The sequence below is a fragment of the Rhamphochromis longiceps genome, linkage group LG17, assembly GCF_057381845.1.
Source record: "Rhamphochromis longiceps isolate RC_006_pf linkage group LG17, R_longiceps_female_GT1.1, whole genome shotgun sequence".
Classification (NCBI taxonomy): domain Eukaryota; kingdom Metazoa; phylum Chordata; class Actinopteri; order Cichliformes; family Cichlidae; genus Rhamphochromis; species Rhamphochromis longiceps.
The window spans coordinates 700860-713403 of NC_140573.1; the positions used below are offsets into that span (position 1 = coordinate 700860).

General features: G+C 40.0%; 2 protein-coding genes across 3 annotated transcripts; one reads left to right on the plus strand and one right to left on the minus strand.

The window, feature by feature from the left end:
• The first annotated feature begins 18 nt into the window (after window positions 1-18).
• LOC146648996 (uncharacterized) lies at window positions 19-7254 on the plus strand. Of its 2 annotated transcripts, none has more exons than XM_085385817.1 (9): window positions 19-159; window positions 661-875; window positions 1025-1118; window positions 1477-2184; window positions 2285-2336; window positions 5712-5864; window positions 6019-6117; window positions 6209-6310; window positions 6494-7254. In XM_085385817.1, exons 1-9 carry the CDS (start codon window positions 34-36, stop codon window positions 6814-6816), a joined length of 1872 nt encoding a protein of 623 aa, XP_085241943.1. In that variant the 5' UTR covers window positions 19-33; the 3' UTR covers window positions 6817-7254. The 2 variants fall into 2 exon arrangements, with proteins under 2 accessions (XP_085241943.1, XP_085241944.1); XM_085385818.1 differs by having other exon boundaries at window positions 5715-5864.
• Window positions 7255-10091: 2837 nt separating this feature from the next.
• On the minus strand, window positions 10092-11827 carry LOC146648997 (UDP-sugar transporter protein SLC35A5-like). Its single transcript, XM_085385835.1, has 3 exons — window positions 11470-11827; window positions 11057-11325; window positions 10092-10428 (listed from the first exon to the last, which is right to left on the minus strand). Exons 2-3 carry the CDS (start codon window positions 11276-11278, stop codon window positions 10360-10362), a joined length of 291 nt encoding a protein of 96 aa, XP_085241961.1. The 5' UTR covers window positions 11279-11325; window positions 11470-11827; the 3' UTR covers window positions 10092-10359.
• Between the last annotated feature and the right edge of the window lie 717 nt (window positions 11828-12544).

Sequence of the window (12544 nt, forward strand, 5' to 3'; positions counted from 1 at the left end):
AGCCAAACATATTGTTGTCTTCTCTGAAAACAGATGGTGGCAGCATCTGAAGAGGATGGGACACATGATAGCAGACCCACACAGGATGAATCTAAAGACGATTCAAAGGATGAAGCAGAACATTTGGGACAAATGATTCACAAAGTGGCCATGGAAAAGGTAAAATTTGTTCTCAGTTTCAATGCATTCAACAAAATATGTCTTTGTATTCTTCTACGTCACATGGTCAGCTCATATGTATGGAACACCAGGACTGCCATAATGAATTAATTAAATACACCATTAAATAATTAATTAAATGTGGCAATAATTAATTAAAGAGAAGATTTAGAAGAAGATTAGAAATGAGTGATGATGGGAAACCTCCACCAGATAAATTTAAAGACAATTGAGAAAAGATGAGTTTAAGGAAGAGGTGAGTTAGCTCCAGTCCATTTTTAGTGAGGTCATGAGGAGGAGTAGTAGTGGGTTTCGTACACAAGATGAATTCAAAGACAGTATATATATTCAAAGAAATATAAAGGTCAAATCAAAAGTAGTCAGAATTACTAACAGTACTGCAGATAATTTATTTTCATTGGCATTTGTAAATATTAAGTAAGAGTAAGACAAAAAATAAAACTTTTTTAGTAGTTGTATGCATCTTCTTTTTGTGTACAGGGGGCGTTCGTGAGCAGTGAGTTGCCGCAGAGGACAGAGGAACGGCAACAGGTTGCTGTCGCCTCAAAGTCTCAAAGGCATCACTGTGTCAGAAATGGACACAAGTGTCCCATATGTGGACATGTATATGCTGATATTGTTCAGCACCTAAGAGTCACAGAGCAGGTTGTAAATAAAACTGAGCTGACTCTTTTGAGCCAATTTTCTCATCGGCAGTAAGTGTCTTAATAAATTCTGAAAGATAAATTTATATTTACTGTCCCTACACATTTTTTCTAAGCACTGCATTTATTTGATACAATTATCTTACACATCCAATTTCTATTTCATCCTACTCAGCATTTTTTTTTTACTATTTTTACAGCTTTTCTACAAATCTGGACTGTCCAGTCCGCTTATGTCAGTCAAAACATCTTAAACGGCTTGACAAGCACCTGGAAAAGGTCCACAAATTACAGGTATGTTATTGACTTTGTGGTGTCTCTGTGTGGTTTTTGTGTGTTGGTGAGGCAGCCCTTGATCTCTGGAATCAGATGTTTATGTTAAAGGGACTTACATTTAGGACCTTGCATTTTACATATTTGTTACTCTGGTGAAATGAAAGTCTTCCAGTTTCTATAGAAGAATACGGTGGTTCTTTCTTTGTCCGTATGCTGTATTTATATAATGTTCCTCGAGCTCTAGAAAGCATGTTGTGTGCATAGATAAAAACGTGAAGGATGCCCAAATAAGTAAAATACTGACAGTTTTGATATATGGTTACACAGAAAACTGTTTAAATTTAACCCTAATCACATCTAATACCAATTTTTTCAGACACCTATGATTAAACTTTACATGCAAAAGGCCAAGGACAGACACGTTGCTAAAGAACTGGCACTTCTGAGGGCATCAAATCCCACACCACAAATGGTCTCACACATGGATGAAGTGGATGATGCTGTAATTGAGGAGGGCATCTTTAGGGCACTGGAGGAAGGGTCAAAGGTTGCTTCTGCTATAGCCTCTTCCAGCAAGGCTCACAGTGACCATGCTACACTGATCCACTGGCCTGCTCCTCCCTCTGACAGCGAGGCTCCCAGTGACCATGCTACATTGAACCATCGGCCTGCTCCTCCCTCTGACAGCGAGGCTCACAGTGACCATGCTACATTGAACCATCGGCCTGCTCCTCCCTCTGACAGCGAGGCTCTGGGTGACTCTACCAGACCAAACCTACAGCCTCTCTCTGCCAGTGACACTCTCAGTGACCACACCATCCCAATTATGCAGCCTTCTATCTCCAGCAGCAAGGTTACTTGTCATTCAACAGGGGTATCTCCTGATGTTTTAATCCCAAGCAGTGCACCTTACTATGCAGCAAAGCAAAGGAGGGGACGTCCTCTCCCGAGGACACCTGCTCCTGGTTGCAAACACTGTCAGATACTGTTCACTGAGCTACAGGTGGTGAAGCAGTTGCTAGAGTGTGAACTTGAAAGTAATCATGAGCTCAAGCAGATACACTCTTCAACCAAGCGTGCAAATGTGAGTATTGTTTACCTCCTGTGATTGTACACCTCATTGTGAAACATTCTTTCATTTGCTTTTGATAAACAAATCTGCTTAATGTTCCTTTTTATTTCAGGTTAAATATAGCAGACGTAAACGGTTTTCACCCAGCAAAGCCCCTCACTACGGTAAATAATATATCTTATCAAACTTACTACTGTAAAATTTCAAGTTTCATGTTTTATTGTCATGTACAGATAAACATTGTAGCCACAGCTTTACATGAACATATAGAAGTGAGCAGTTATATTAAAGAAGAAAATTTATTTATTAATAATAATAATAAATAACAAAATACTAAAGTATTAATATTAAGAGAATTTGTTTGGAATTTACAGTTGTGCAAAAACTTGTGCAGTAAGGATTTAAATTGGTTTATAGTGACAGTTTGTAGAGTCCAGTAGTTGTAGTGAGTGTGTGCCGAATGTCTGCAGTTCAGAAGTCTGATAGCTTGTGGGTAGAAATTATCCCTGAATGTTCCTGAACCACCTGCCGGTCTGTGGCTGGGGTGGCTGTGATCAGAGAGGATCTGCTGCATCTTCCTCCTGCATGGCTGGCAGTTCAGTCCTGTTGATGCGCTGTGCTTGAGAGAATCTTGCATCGTATGACTGACCATCCTGGGATAGCGATCCCTACTCGGTTCATTTATGAAGAGTCAGTTCCTCTAGGCTAGGGGTAGGCAACCTTTCTGATGACAAGTGCCGTCTAAAATTTCCTCAGAAGTCAATGTGCCATATGATTGCATTAGCAAAAAATTTAATAATGCTCTATGTTAACAGTTACACACTATATAGAGCAACTTTATAGAATTATATTTATTCTCAGATGTTGGCAGCTATCAGTGAATAGTTATCAGCTATTTTGAAACAAAAAAAGACACTTTTTATCCATAACAGCAAATGAACTGTACAACAGAAAATACAAATGCTATTTATGGTCTCCTCACAACAATGATAAGAAAAATAAACTGGGCCAATATGGCATGTTTGTTAATAAAGAGATACACATGCTCACACAGATATGTAGAGACAAATACTGGCAATAAGGCCCCTGCAATGTTCTGAAGAAAGTTAAACTTGTCAGGTAGTGATGTCCAGCAGGTGAAAATGCAGCTCCATGAACACGCACAGCTATGGATTCCAGCTGCTTCGATGTTAACTGGCATTAACTCAGCCAGATAATGCGAGACAAATCTAGCTGCTCATTAAAGTGTTCTGGTTTGATCAGAAAATAAAACATTGGTCCATACACCTGAAAGTCCCAAAAACGCATTGTGAATTCTGTCTCGAGTCTACGGATGTATCCGTGTATTTCCGTGGTGCTGATGCTGCACTGAGCAAAAAGCTCCTGAAGCTTTTGAAGTGTGAAAAATCAGGGTGAAAAAATGCAGCAAAGACCTGACACAGGACCTGAGAGATGCATCTGGGCTTGCAGTTGATCCATATACTGCTTACTGAAGCCACATCAGAAATGGTGTCAGTGTGAGGGTGGCTGTCAAAAAATTACTCTTAAGGAAGAGAAATTGGAAGAAAATGTTATGGTATGCCAAATGACACAATAACCAGACTGAAAATCCCTGTGAGCCCTGTTGCAACAGTGCTTATTGAGTCATAGTTTGACAGAGAATAAACAAAAACAGCCAACATCCACATAAAACTCTTGGATTACTTAAAGAATTGACCTGAAAGCTTGCCTGATACATAGATTTCTTGGAATATAAAGGTCATCTTACTGAATATTGATATACAAGATAAGGGGTATATAGTCTCAATGACACGGTCATCTTTGTATTGCATTATACTGAGTTGTTTCTCCTCATAAGCTGTTTCACAGATGAGCCATTAATGGAAAAGCCACCACATATCTCGAAACGGCTCACACAGCATAATTAGAATGATATTCTTTTAACCAAATTAACCCGCAGTGTTGTTTTTAGTGTCTTGTATTTGATCATTATTTCTGCAAGTTTTAGTTCACACTTACATCCTGTCAATGTCAAAACTTTTCAATGTATACATAAATGATATTTTTGATGTTTCTCAAGTACTTAAACTCATACTGTTCGCAGATGACACCAACATATTTTTCAGTAGCGATAATTATACTGATCTTGTAATGACCGTAAACAGGGAGCTAAAATTAATAAAAAAAAAATGGATGGACATAAATAAATTATCATTAAATATAAATAAAACTAAAGCAATGTTTTTTGGTAATTTAAAATATAATATAGAATTACCAATTATCATTGAAGGTGTACCAATTGATAATGTGAGTGAAAACAAATTTTTGGGAGTCGTAATTGATAATAAAATTTCATGGAAACCCCACGTCAGACACATAAAAACCAAAATTTCTAGAAGCCTCGCAGTTTTGAACAAAGTGAAACAATTCCTTGATAAAGATGCACTTCGTACTCTGTACTGTACCCTGGTTCTTCCATATCTTACATATTGTGTGGAAGTGTGGGGAAATACATATAAAAATACAACTAATCCATTAGTCGCAGTACAGAAACGAGCACTGCGTATTATTCACAAGGCTGGTTATCTAGATCATACTCACAAATTCTTTCTTCAGGCAAAGTTACTTAAATTCCAGGATCTGGTTAATTACAATACATCCATAATTTTGTATAAAGCTTTTACTAAACTTTTACCGGCAAATTTACAAACTAGATTTGAAATTCAAGAAAAGGTTTATAATGTGAGAGGCTTTGGAGAATTCAAATTACCCAGAACTCGAACAACCCATAAAGGCTTTTGTGTGTCTGTATGTGGTGTGAAAATCTGGAACAGTCTGAGTTTACAATTGAAACAATGCAAAAATATTCATAGATTTAAATTTCTCTACAAACAGTTGGTCTGGTCACAGTATACTCAATGATGGGTTTTAGTGTGCTCTGTAATGTCTGTCCTCTTACCATTGCTGGTATGGATTCCAAAAAATAAAAATAAAAAAGTGTGCATATGTATGTACATATATGTACTTGTGTGTGTAGATATATATATGTATGTATATGTATGTGTGTTTGTTACTTGTAGTTATTACTGCCTGTTACCTGTGGTAATGCAATTTATAATTTATATATTCTGTATTCAGTTATGAAGGCTCTAATTGTTGTTTGCGAGCTGCCGCTTAGATGCTTGTATGTGCCCGGGGCTGTTGATGGGTCTGTATGCAATGATGGGCGTAGCTGCGGGAAGTTTATTGTTTGTTTGTTTTTTGTTGATGAGTGAGTATAGGGGTGGGATTTAATAAGTTTTCTTCGTCCCACTCCTTTTTCAGGCAATTTTTGTTTTTTGTTTTGTGTATTTTATGTTCAATATAGGTATTTGTTGTGCCTGAAAATGAACAAATGAATGAATGAATGAATGTTGTCTTTTTAAAACCTTTCTGAGACACACACAACAGTTTTAAAAAATTCTTTGGCAGTATAATAATCATAATGTAAAGGGGAAGTCTGATAAACATGTGTGCGTGCATGTTTGTATGTATTCCAGCAGGTTTGGCTGGATCCATTTCCAGTCGCAGCCATGTGCCCTTGTGCCCCAGGCTGTGCTCCGGCTCATCAGCCTACATTCTTGCTCTCGGGCTAGGCTTTGTAACACTGGGGACCAGCCGCATCCTACTTCTGAAAATGTCTGCCAGTGCCGGTGATTACCTGACAGTAAACACATGCACACAACTTTTTTTTTCCACATCTGGATAAAAAGATTTAAAAAACAGTGTTAATTTTTCTGGCGTGCATTACAGTGATGTGTTGGCAGCTTGCTCAGTACGTGTCTTCACATTTTGTTCTGTTTGCAGAAAACAAGTATGACTTCCTCCCAGCATCTGTAAATCTGCTTGCTGAGGCTCTTAAACTGCACTTTTGTCTGGTCATGTCAGTCAGGGTCATAGTCCAAGGTAAACTTTGATAGCATACTGCTGTTCTCATTTGAAGTCATGCTGTTGTCTAAAAATTGTTTGCCTCATTCTGATGTCTTTTCAAAAAAAGGTTGCCATGGTTACACAGGCCTGAGGTACATCGCCATTCTGAAGCTGGTTGGCACAGAGTTGCCAGATATGGGCGGAGTCTTGGAGCTCTATCCTATCAATGGTAAGAATTTTTAATACAAAATAGTGAACAGATATATTTTCTGAAAGCTAAGGTCTCTACTTTTTTGGTATCTGAGTTCAGTGTGATAAGTTTAGAGGAAGAGGAAAATGTCGATGTGCTACATCTATTGTGAAATTCACTCTTTAATAGGTTGTTCCTAACCTGATCCTCTGGTCCATCCAGGGAGTGCTACCGTGGAGCGTGAAGGGCTCTCAGCTACCCTCGTGAAGGACATGAGAAACTACTTCCAAATCAGCCCAGAATACTTCTCCATGCTGCTGGTGGGGAAGGACGGCAATGTTAAGTGCTGGTACCCCTCACCCATGTGGTCCATGGCCATTATCTATGACCTGGTAGACTCTATGCAGCTCCGCAGACAGGAGATGGCCATCCAGCAGTGGCTTGGCATGCGCTGCCCTGAAGACGAATATGGTGGCTATGGTTACCATCATCATGGATACGAACACGGTTATCAGGATGGCTATCACCAGGGGTATGGTTACTAACAGGTGTGTGCTTTCCAATGATGCACACTGGCCTGCAGCTGGTCCTTGGTGCTTCCTTTGGCCCAAAACCTTTTTGTGTCTTTCCCATCACTTAGTGAAGGGAAGAAAAATGCTTTCAGAAATGGATTGCATACTTTAGTTTTTGCTGTTTTTTTTTGTTTGGTTTTTTTTGTTTGTTTCAACTTAAAACATTATTGCATCGTCTGTCATCTCTAACTGGCTTTTTTAGGTCAGACTTGCATAGTTTCAGCACACACGTTGATTTTGTAGATAATAGAACATATTTATTGGACATCTGTTGCATTTGAAGTGCAGTTACCAATAATATTATTAAAAGCATCACATTATTTCTCTTTTGTAAAGTTTCTGTTGCTATACATTGTTTCTATTTATTCTTTGTTTCTATATGGCTATATGAAAATAAACATTTGTTTACTACCAGGTCCTTTAAATTATTTGTCTCACTTTCAGTGCCAATGCGCTGCAACAATCTTTTGAGCAACACCTCCCCCTAGTGGCAAAACTGGAAAAATATTTCCAAGTATATTTTAGTGGTCATGTAATGATTGAAACAACCTGCCGTACTTGTAATATCTACAGTAGTTTCAGACCTTCTCAACTTACTGTCCCCTCAATGCAATCACAGTTGTAAAAACACTTTGCGAGTAAGAAGGGCTGGAATCCACCTACCCATTTTCTTCCACTTATCCAATTAAGGGCATGGGGAGGCTGGAGCATCTCTCAGCTGCCATAGAGCAAGAGACAGAGTTTGTATTAAACATGGCCAAAGTGTATGTACAAGTGAGTCTTGTTCATTTAAAGCTTAGACCTCAGACTGCGTTACAGTCTCCTTTCTCTTGGATCTGTATAATGTTAGTGGGTGTGGAACACTGTTATTCAGCAGGTGGGTAAAATATCTAAGAGTTGGCTTAAAGGAACTGATAGGGAGCTAAAACAGCTATCAAGCATGTGCAAAGTAATAGAAGAAAAACATGGAGTTAGAGCAGCTAGTACCCTTTAGGTCTTCCTCCAGAAAACCTCAGTATTTAAATAAATGCACAAATTTATGACAAGACATCAGCGATTGTATTAAATTGCATTACTTGCACAGAAGTAAAACAACTTGCCATTTATTTTACAAGAAAATGCATTCACACGTGAGGATTTTAATGGCACAAACAACAATCTTTAGACAATGTTATTTTACAGTTTAACAAGAAAATATTCAAGCCCCAAGTAAGAGAGGCAGGGAGTTTGTGGTGCTGACAGAAAGTCAGGCATTAGTGGCAATTATGTCAATACCACTTATTCTGGCTCAGAAAATAAACAAATAAAAAAATAAACTGCCTCTTCCACAGTACAATACAAACTGAATTCATCATAGTGTGGATAAAGATTCAAAATCACCACAATTTCAAACAAATCTATTATCAAAACAATCCTGAAACTGCAGTTTCTGGTCCTTAGACGTCCAGCACCAGCAAGCAGTCAAATAGCAGCATGTACAACAGGAATCATGTAAAGAAATACACTGTCCATAAAAGGAATCCATAATGAATCCAAAAGTATCACTTATTTTCCAACAAACAGCGTTGCTGGTACTTTCCCCCATATGAATGACAGCAGTCATCCACAGACAGGCACGTTTCCAAAATATACACATTTCGCTAATTCTGTTATTAAACACTTTGTTTTTAATACTAGGAGTCTATCATATAATCTATCAACAGTATCTTTCACCGTTTACCTGCTTATCACTGTTCAAATAAATGCTTTCACAGACAATCTATTCAATTCAATTCAATTCAATTTTATTTATATAGCGCCAAATCACAACAAAAGTCGCCTCAAGGCGCTTCATAGATACAGAGAAAAACCCAACAATCATATGACCCCCTATGAGCAAGCACTTTGGCGACAGTGGGAAGGAAAAACTCCCTTTTAACAGGAAGAAACCTCCGGCAGAACCAGGCTCAGGGAGGGGCGGCCATCTGCTGCGACCGGTTGGGGTGAGAGAAGGAAGACAGGATAAAGACATGCTGTGGAAGAGAGACAGAGGTTAATAACAGATATGATTCAATGCAGAGAGGTCTATTAATACATAGTGAGTGAGAAAGGTGACTGGAAAGGAAAAACTCAATGCATCATGGGAATCCCCCGGCAGCCTACATCTATTGCAGCATAACAAAGGGAGGATTCAGGGTCACCTGGTCCAGCCCTAACTATATGCTTTAGAAAAAAGGAAAGTTTTAAGCCTAATCTTAAAAGTAGAGATAGTGTCTGTCTCCCGAATCCAAACTGGAAGCTGGTTCCACAGAAGAGGGGCCTGAAAACTGAAGGCTCTCCCTCCCATTCTACTTTTAAATACTCTAGGAACAACAAGTAGGCCTGCAGAGCGAGAGCGGAGCGCTCTAATAGGGTGATATGGTACTACAAGGTCATTAAGATAAGATGGGGCCTGATTATTTAAGACCTTGTATGTGAGGAGCAGGATTTTGAATTCAATTCTGGATTTAACAGGAAGCCAATGAAGGGAAGCCAAAACAGGAGAAATATGCTCTCTCTTTCTAGTCCCTGTCAGGACTCTTGCTGCAGCATTTTGGATTAGCTGAAGGCTTTTCAGTGAGTTTTTTGGACATCCTGATAATAATGAATTACAATAGTCCAGCCTGGAAGTAATAAATGCATGAACTAGTTTTTCAGCGTCACTCTGAGACAGGATATTTCTAATTTTAGAGATGTTGCGCAAATGGAAGAAAGCAGTCTTACATATTTGTTTAATATGTGCGTTGAAGGACATGTCCTGGTCAAAAATGACTCCAAGGTTCCTCACCGCGTTACTGGAGGCCAAGGTAATGCCATCCAGAGTAAGAATCTGATTAGATACCATATTTCTAAGATTTTCAGGGCCGAGTACAATAACCTCAGTTTTATCTGAATTAAGAAGCAGAAAGTTAGCGGCCATCCAGGTCTTTATGTCTTTAAGACATTCCTGCAGTTTAACTAATTGGTGTGTGTTATCTGGCTTCATGGACAGATAGAGCTGGGTGTCATCTGCATAGCAGTGAAAATGTATGCTATGTCTTCTAATGATACTGCCTAAGGGAAGCATGTATAATGTAAACAGAATTGGTCCTAGCACTGAACCCTGTGGAACTCCATAATTAACCTCAGTGTGTGAAGAGGACTCTCCATTTACATGCACGAATTGGAGTCTATTAGATAGATATGATACAAACCACTGCAGCGCAGTACTTGTAATACCTACAGCATGTTCTAATCGCTCTAATAGGATATTATGATCAACAGTATCGAACGCTGCACTGAGGTCTAGCAGGACAAGCACAGAGATGAGTCCACTGTCAGAGGCCATAAGAAGATCATTTGTAACCTTCACTAAAGCTGTTTCTGTGCTGTGCTGAGCTCTGAAACCTGACTGAAACTCTGTGACCATGTTCCATCCAGTCAATTGTCCAGTTCGATATCAGCAGCAGGAAAGATGCAGAGTATCCTCTGGATACTTGGGAGTGAGCTCTGTCATTACTACAAGGACTCTTCATCAGAAACACTGTCTGCATTTACCTTTGTCAGGAGCTCGAGCTCCTCACTGTCCTGCAACACAAAAAAGAGACAAGGCATCAGAATGAATGAACAAGTGATCAAATCCAGTGGACAAATCTGCAGACATTGAGGCACTGTGCACATCTTTTTTCTGTTTTCAGAAAGTGGAGGGCAGTATTTACTCCCCGAAAAACACCGGGGAAGTACCGTGCATTTTAAAGCCACGGCTGCCAATGGAGAGGGTATTTTTGTTAGTGCTCTCGCAAAGAAACAAACACCTGAAACCTGGCATTTCACCTGAATTACAGGGTTTCTTCAATACAGAACAGGACAGGACGCTGGGGATGAAAAGAATTCCAGGATAGTATCCCCACAGACTACTGTATTGTTAAATAGCTTCTTCCATCAAAAAACACTTGACTACTAAAGGAATTCTATGACGTAAGGCTCCAGCATGAGCCTGGATGCTATTTTCATAGCTGGGAATCAGGTTTCCTCTTGCACTCAAGAAATGACATTACAGAGAAACAAGAGCCAAGTTTCCTGCAGAGCACTTGGTATGTGGGCGGGAGTAGAGGAAGTGGATATACATCGGGGTTAGGTGAGCGAAGTTGTGTGAGGAAAAGGAGTGTGTGGGCTTGTGTGCGTGACTACTGAGGATTTGTGGTTTGTCTCCTACCCCTCTTGACCTCTCAAACACCTCCCCGTTGATGACCCGTAGTTTCTCCCGCTGCAGGCTATATTCCAGGTCCTTGGGCCAGCTGGCATTGTAGATAAAGATGGCCAGCAGGACCGTGGGTGCCTGGAGGAAGAAGTCCAGCGAAGGGTGGAAGTCAAAGAGGAAGAGGGAGAGGCCTGTGACCAGAACAGTAGTGAACTGGCCAGTCAGCACATGGAACATGTTGTCTCTGAATTTTAAGATGAAGGCCACGGATAAGCCCAGGGCAGCTAGGGAGAACACAGAAGATTATGAGTTCTTCAAATGCATACTAGAGATAGATAAATGAACTAGTCCGGTTAATAACAAATTACACCCAGCAGCTGGATTAGTGTAACTTAGCACTGATGCCAGAAGCAGGACCAAATACCCACCAGGCTCTGTTCAAAGGCATAAAACAACTCAAGTACCAGCAGCTTACAAGATCACAAGTTAAGATGATTTTGTCTGTAGACGACAGAAATTGTACAAAGTAGTGGTTTTGCATGCTACAGTCTTTTGGAGCCCCCACCCCAACCCCTCCTCTATTTACGCCAGCTTTCATCTGATTGGCTGCCCCTACATCTGAGCTTCTACAAACAGAACCAGGTGCTGCACCACTTCCTCTGCTTATCAATTTGACAGACTTCCTTCAACCCAGCCATGCCTTCCAGCTCATCCTGGAGGACACAGTATTCCCCAAGCCCGCTGAGACCTCCTCCCAGTAGGACATGGCCAAAAACATCTCACCTACCAAGGAGTCCAGGAGGAATCCTGGTTAGATGCCCCGAGTACCTCAACTGTCTTCTTTTGATGAACATATTTTCTCTTCCTCAAGAAACTTATATAATCCACATGGACATGTTTGCATATAATTCAAAGCAGCAAACTAATTAAATTAAATTAAATTAGAGTGGACATCTCCAGCAACAGAAATGACAGTAGGAGATCTCAGTTCAATCAACATCACACTTATGCCTGCTTGATATTCATCTTCCAGTCATATGCTGTATAAAACAGTATTCAAATGTCCCTCTGATGTGAGAATGATGCACTACAGTGCTGACTGAAGTTATCAATCTTGTGATAGGCAGAAACACCAAAAGTTAAAAATGGAACAGTCAGGTCACTAAACTGCTGAGACTGGAGTGGGGCTGGTGGAAACTGTGGCAGACCAGGGCACTGAAACATAGACAGACGGTTCTTTTGCAATGAAAACCATAAACACCCATGCTCCCGGTAGGTTTCCCCTGTGTCAGCTGTTTACATTATAGGTGCTTATACAGTAACCATGGTAACCACGGACTCTGAGCGGCTGGCTCGACGAAGGTCAGACAACAATTTTACATATATGATCTTCAAACAGGACACAGCCATTATCCGTCCTGGCCTCATATCAAATGTGAACGCAGACTGAGTCTATGTTTGACGTTTGCTTTATATCTAATCTTCCTCTCAAACATTTAAACA

Coding starts and splice junctions, on each gene's coding strand:
- LOC146648996 (XM_085385817.1), top strand. CDS start 34: ATGGTGGCAGCATCTGAAGAGGATGGGACACATGATAGCAGACCCACA. Junction 876..1,024: donor AGCCAATTTTCTCATCGGCA/GTAAGTGTCTTA, acceptor CTATTTTTACAG/CTTTTCTACAAATCTGGACT. Junction 5,865..6,018: donor GAAAATGTCTGCCAGTGCCG/GTGATTACCTGA, acceptor TTCTGTTTGCAG/AAAACAAGTATGACTTCCTC.
- LOC146648997 (XM_085385835.1), bottom strand. CDS start 11,278: ATGTTCCATGTGCTGACTGGCCAGTTCACTACTGTTCTGGTCACAGGC. Junction 10,429..11,056: donor TGTTTGAGAGGTCAAGAGGG/GTAGGAGACAAA, acceptor TTTGTGTTGCAG/GACAGTGAGGAGCTCGAGCT.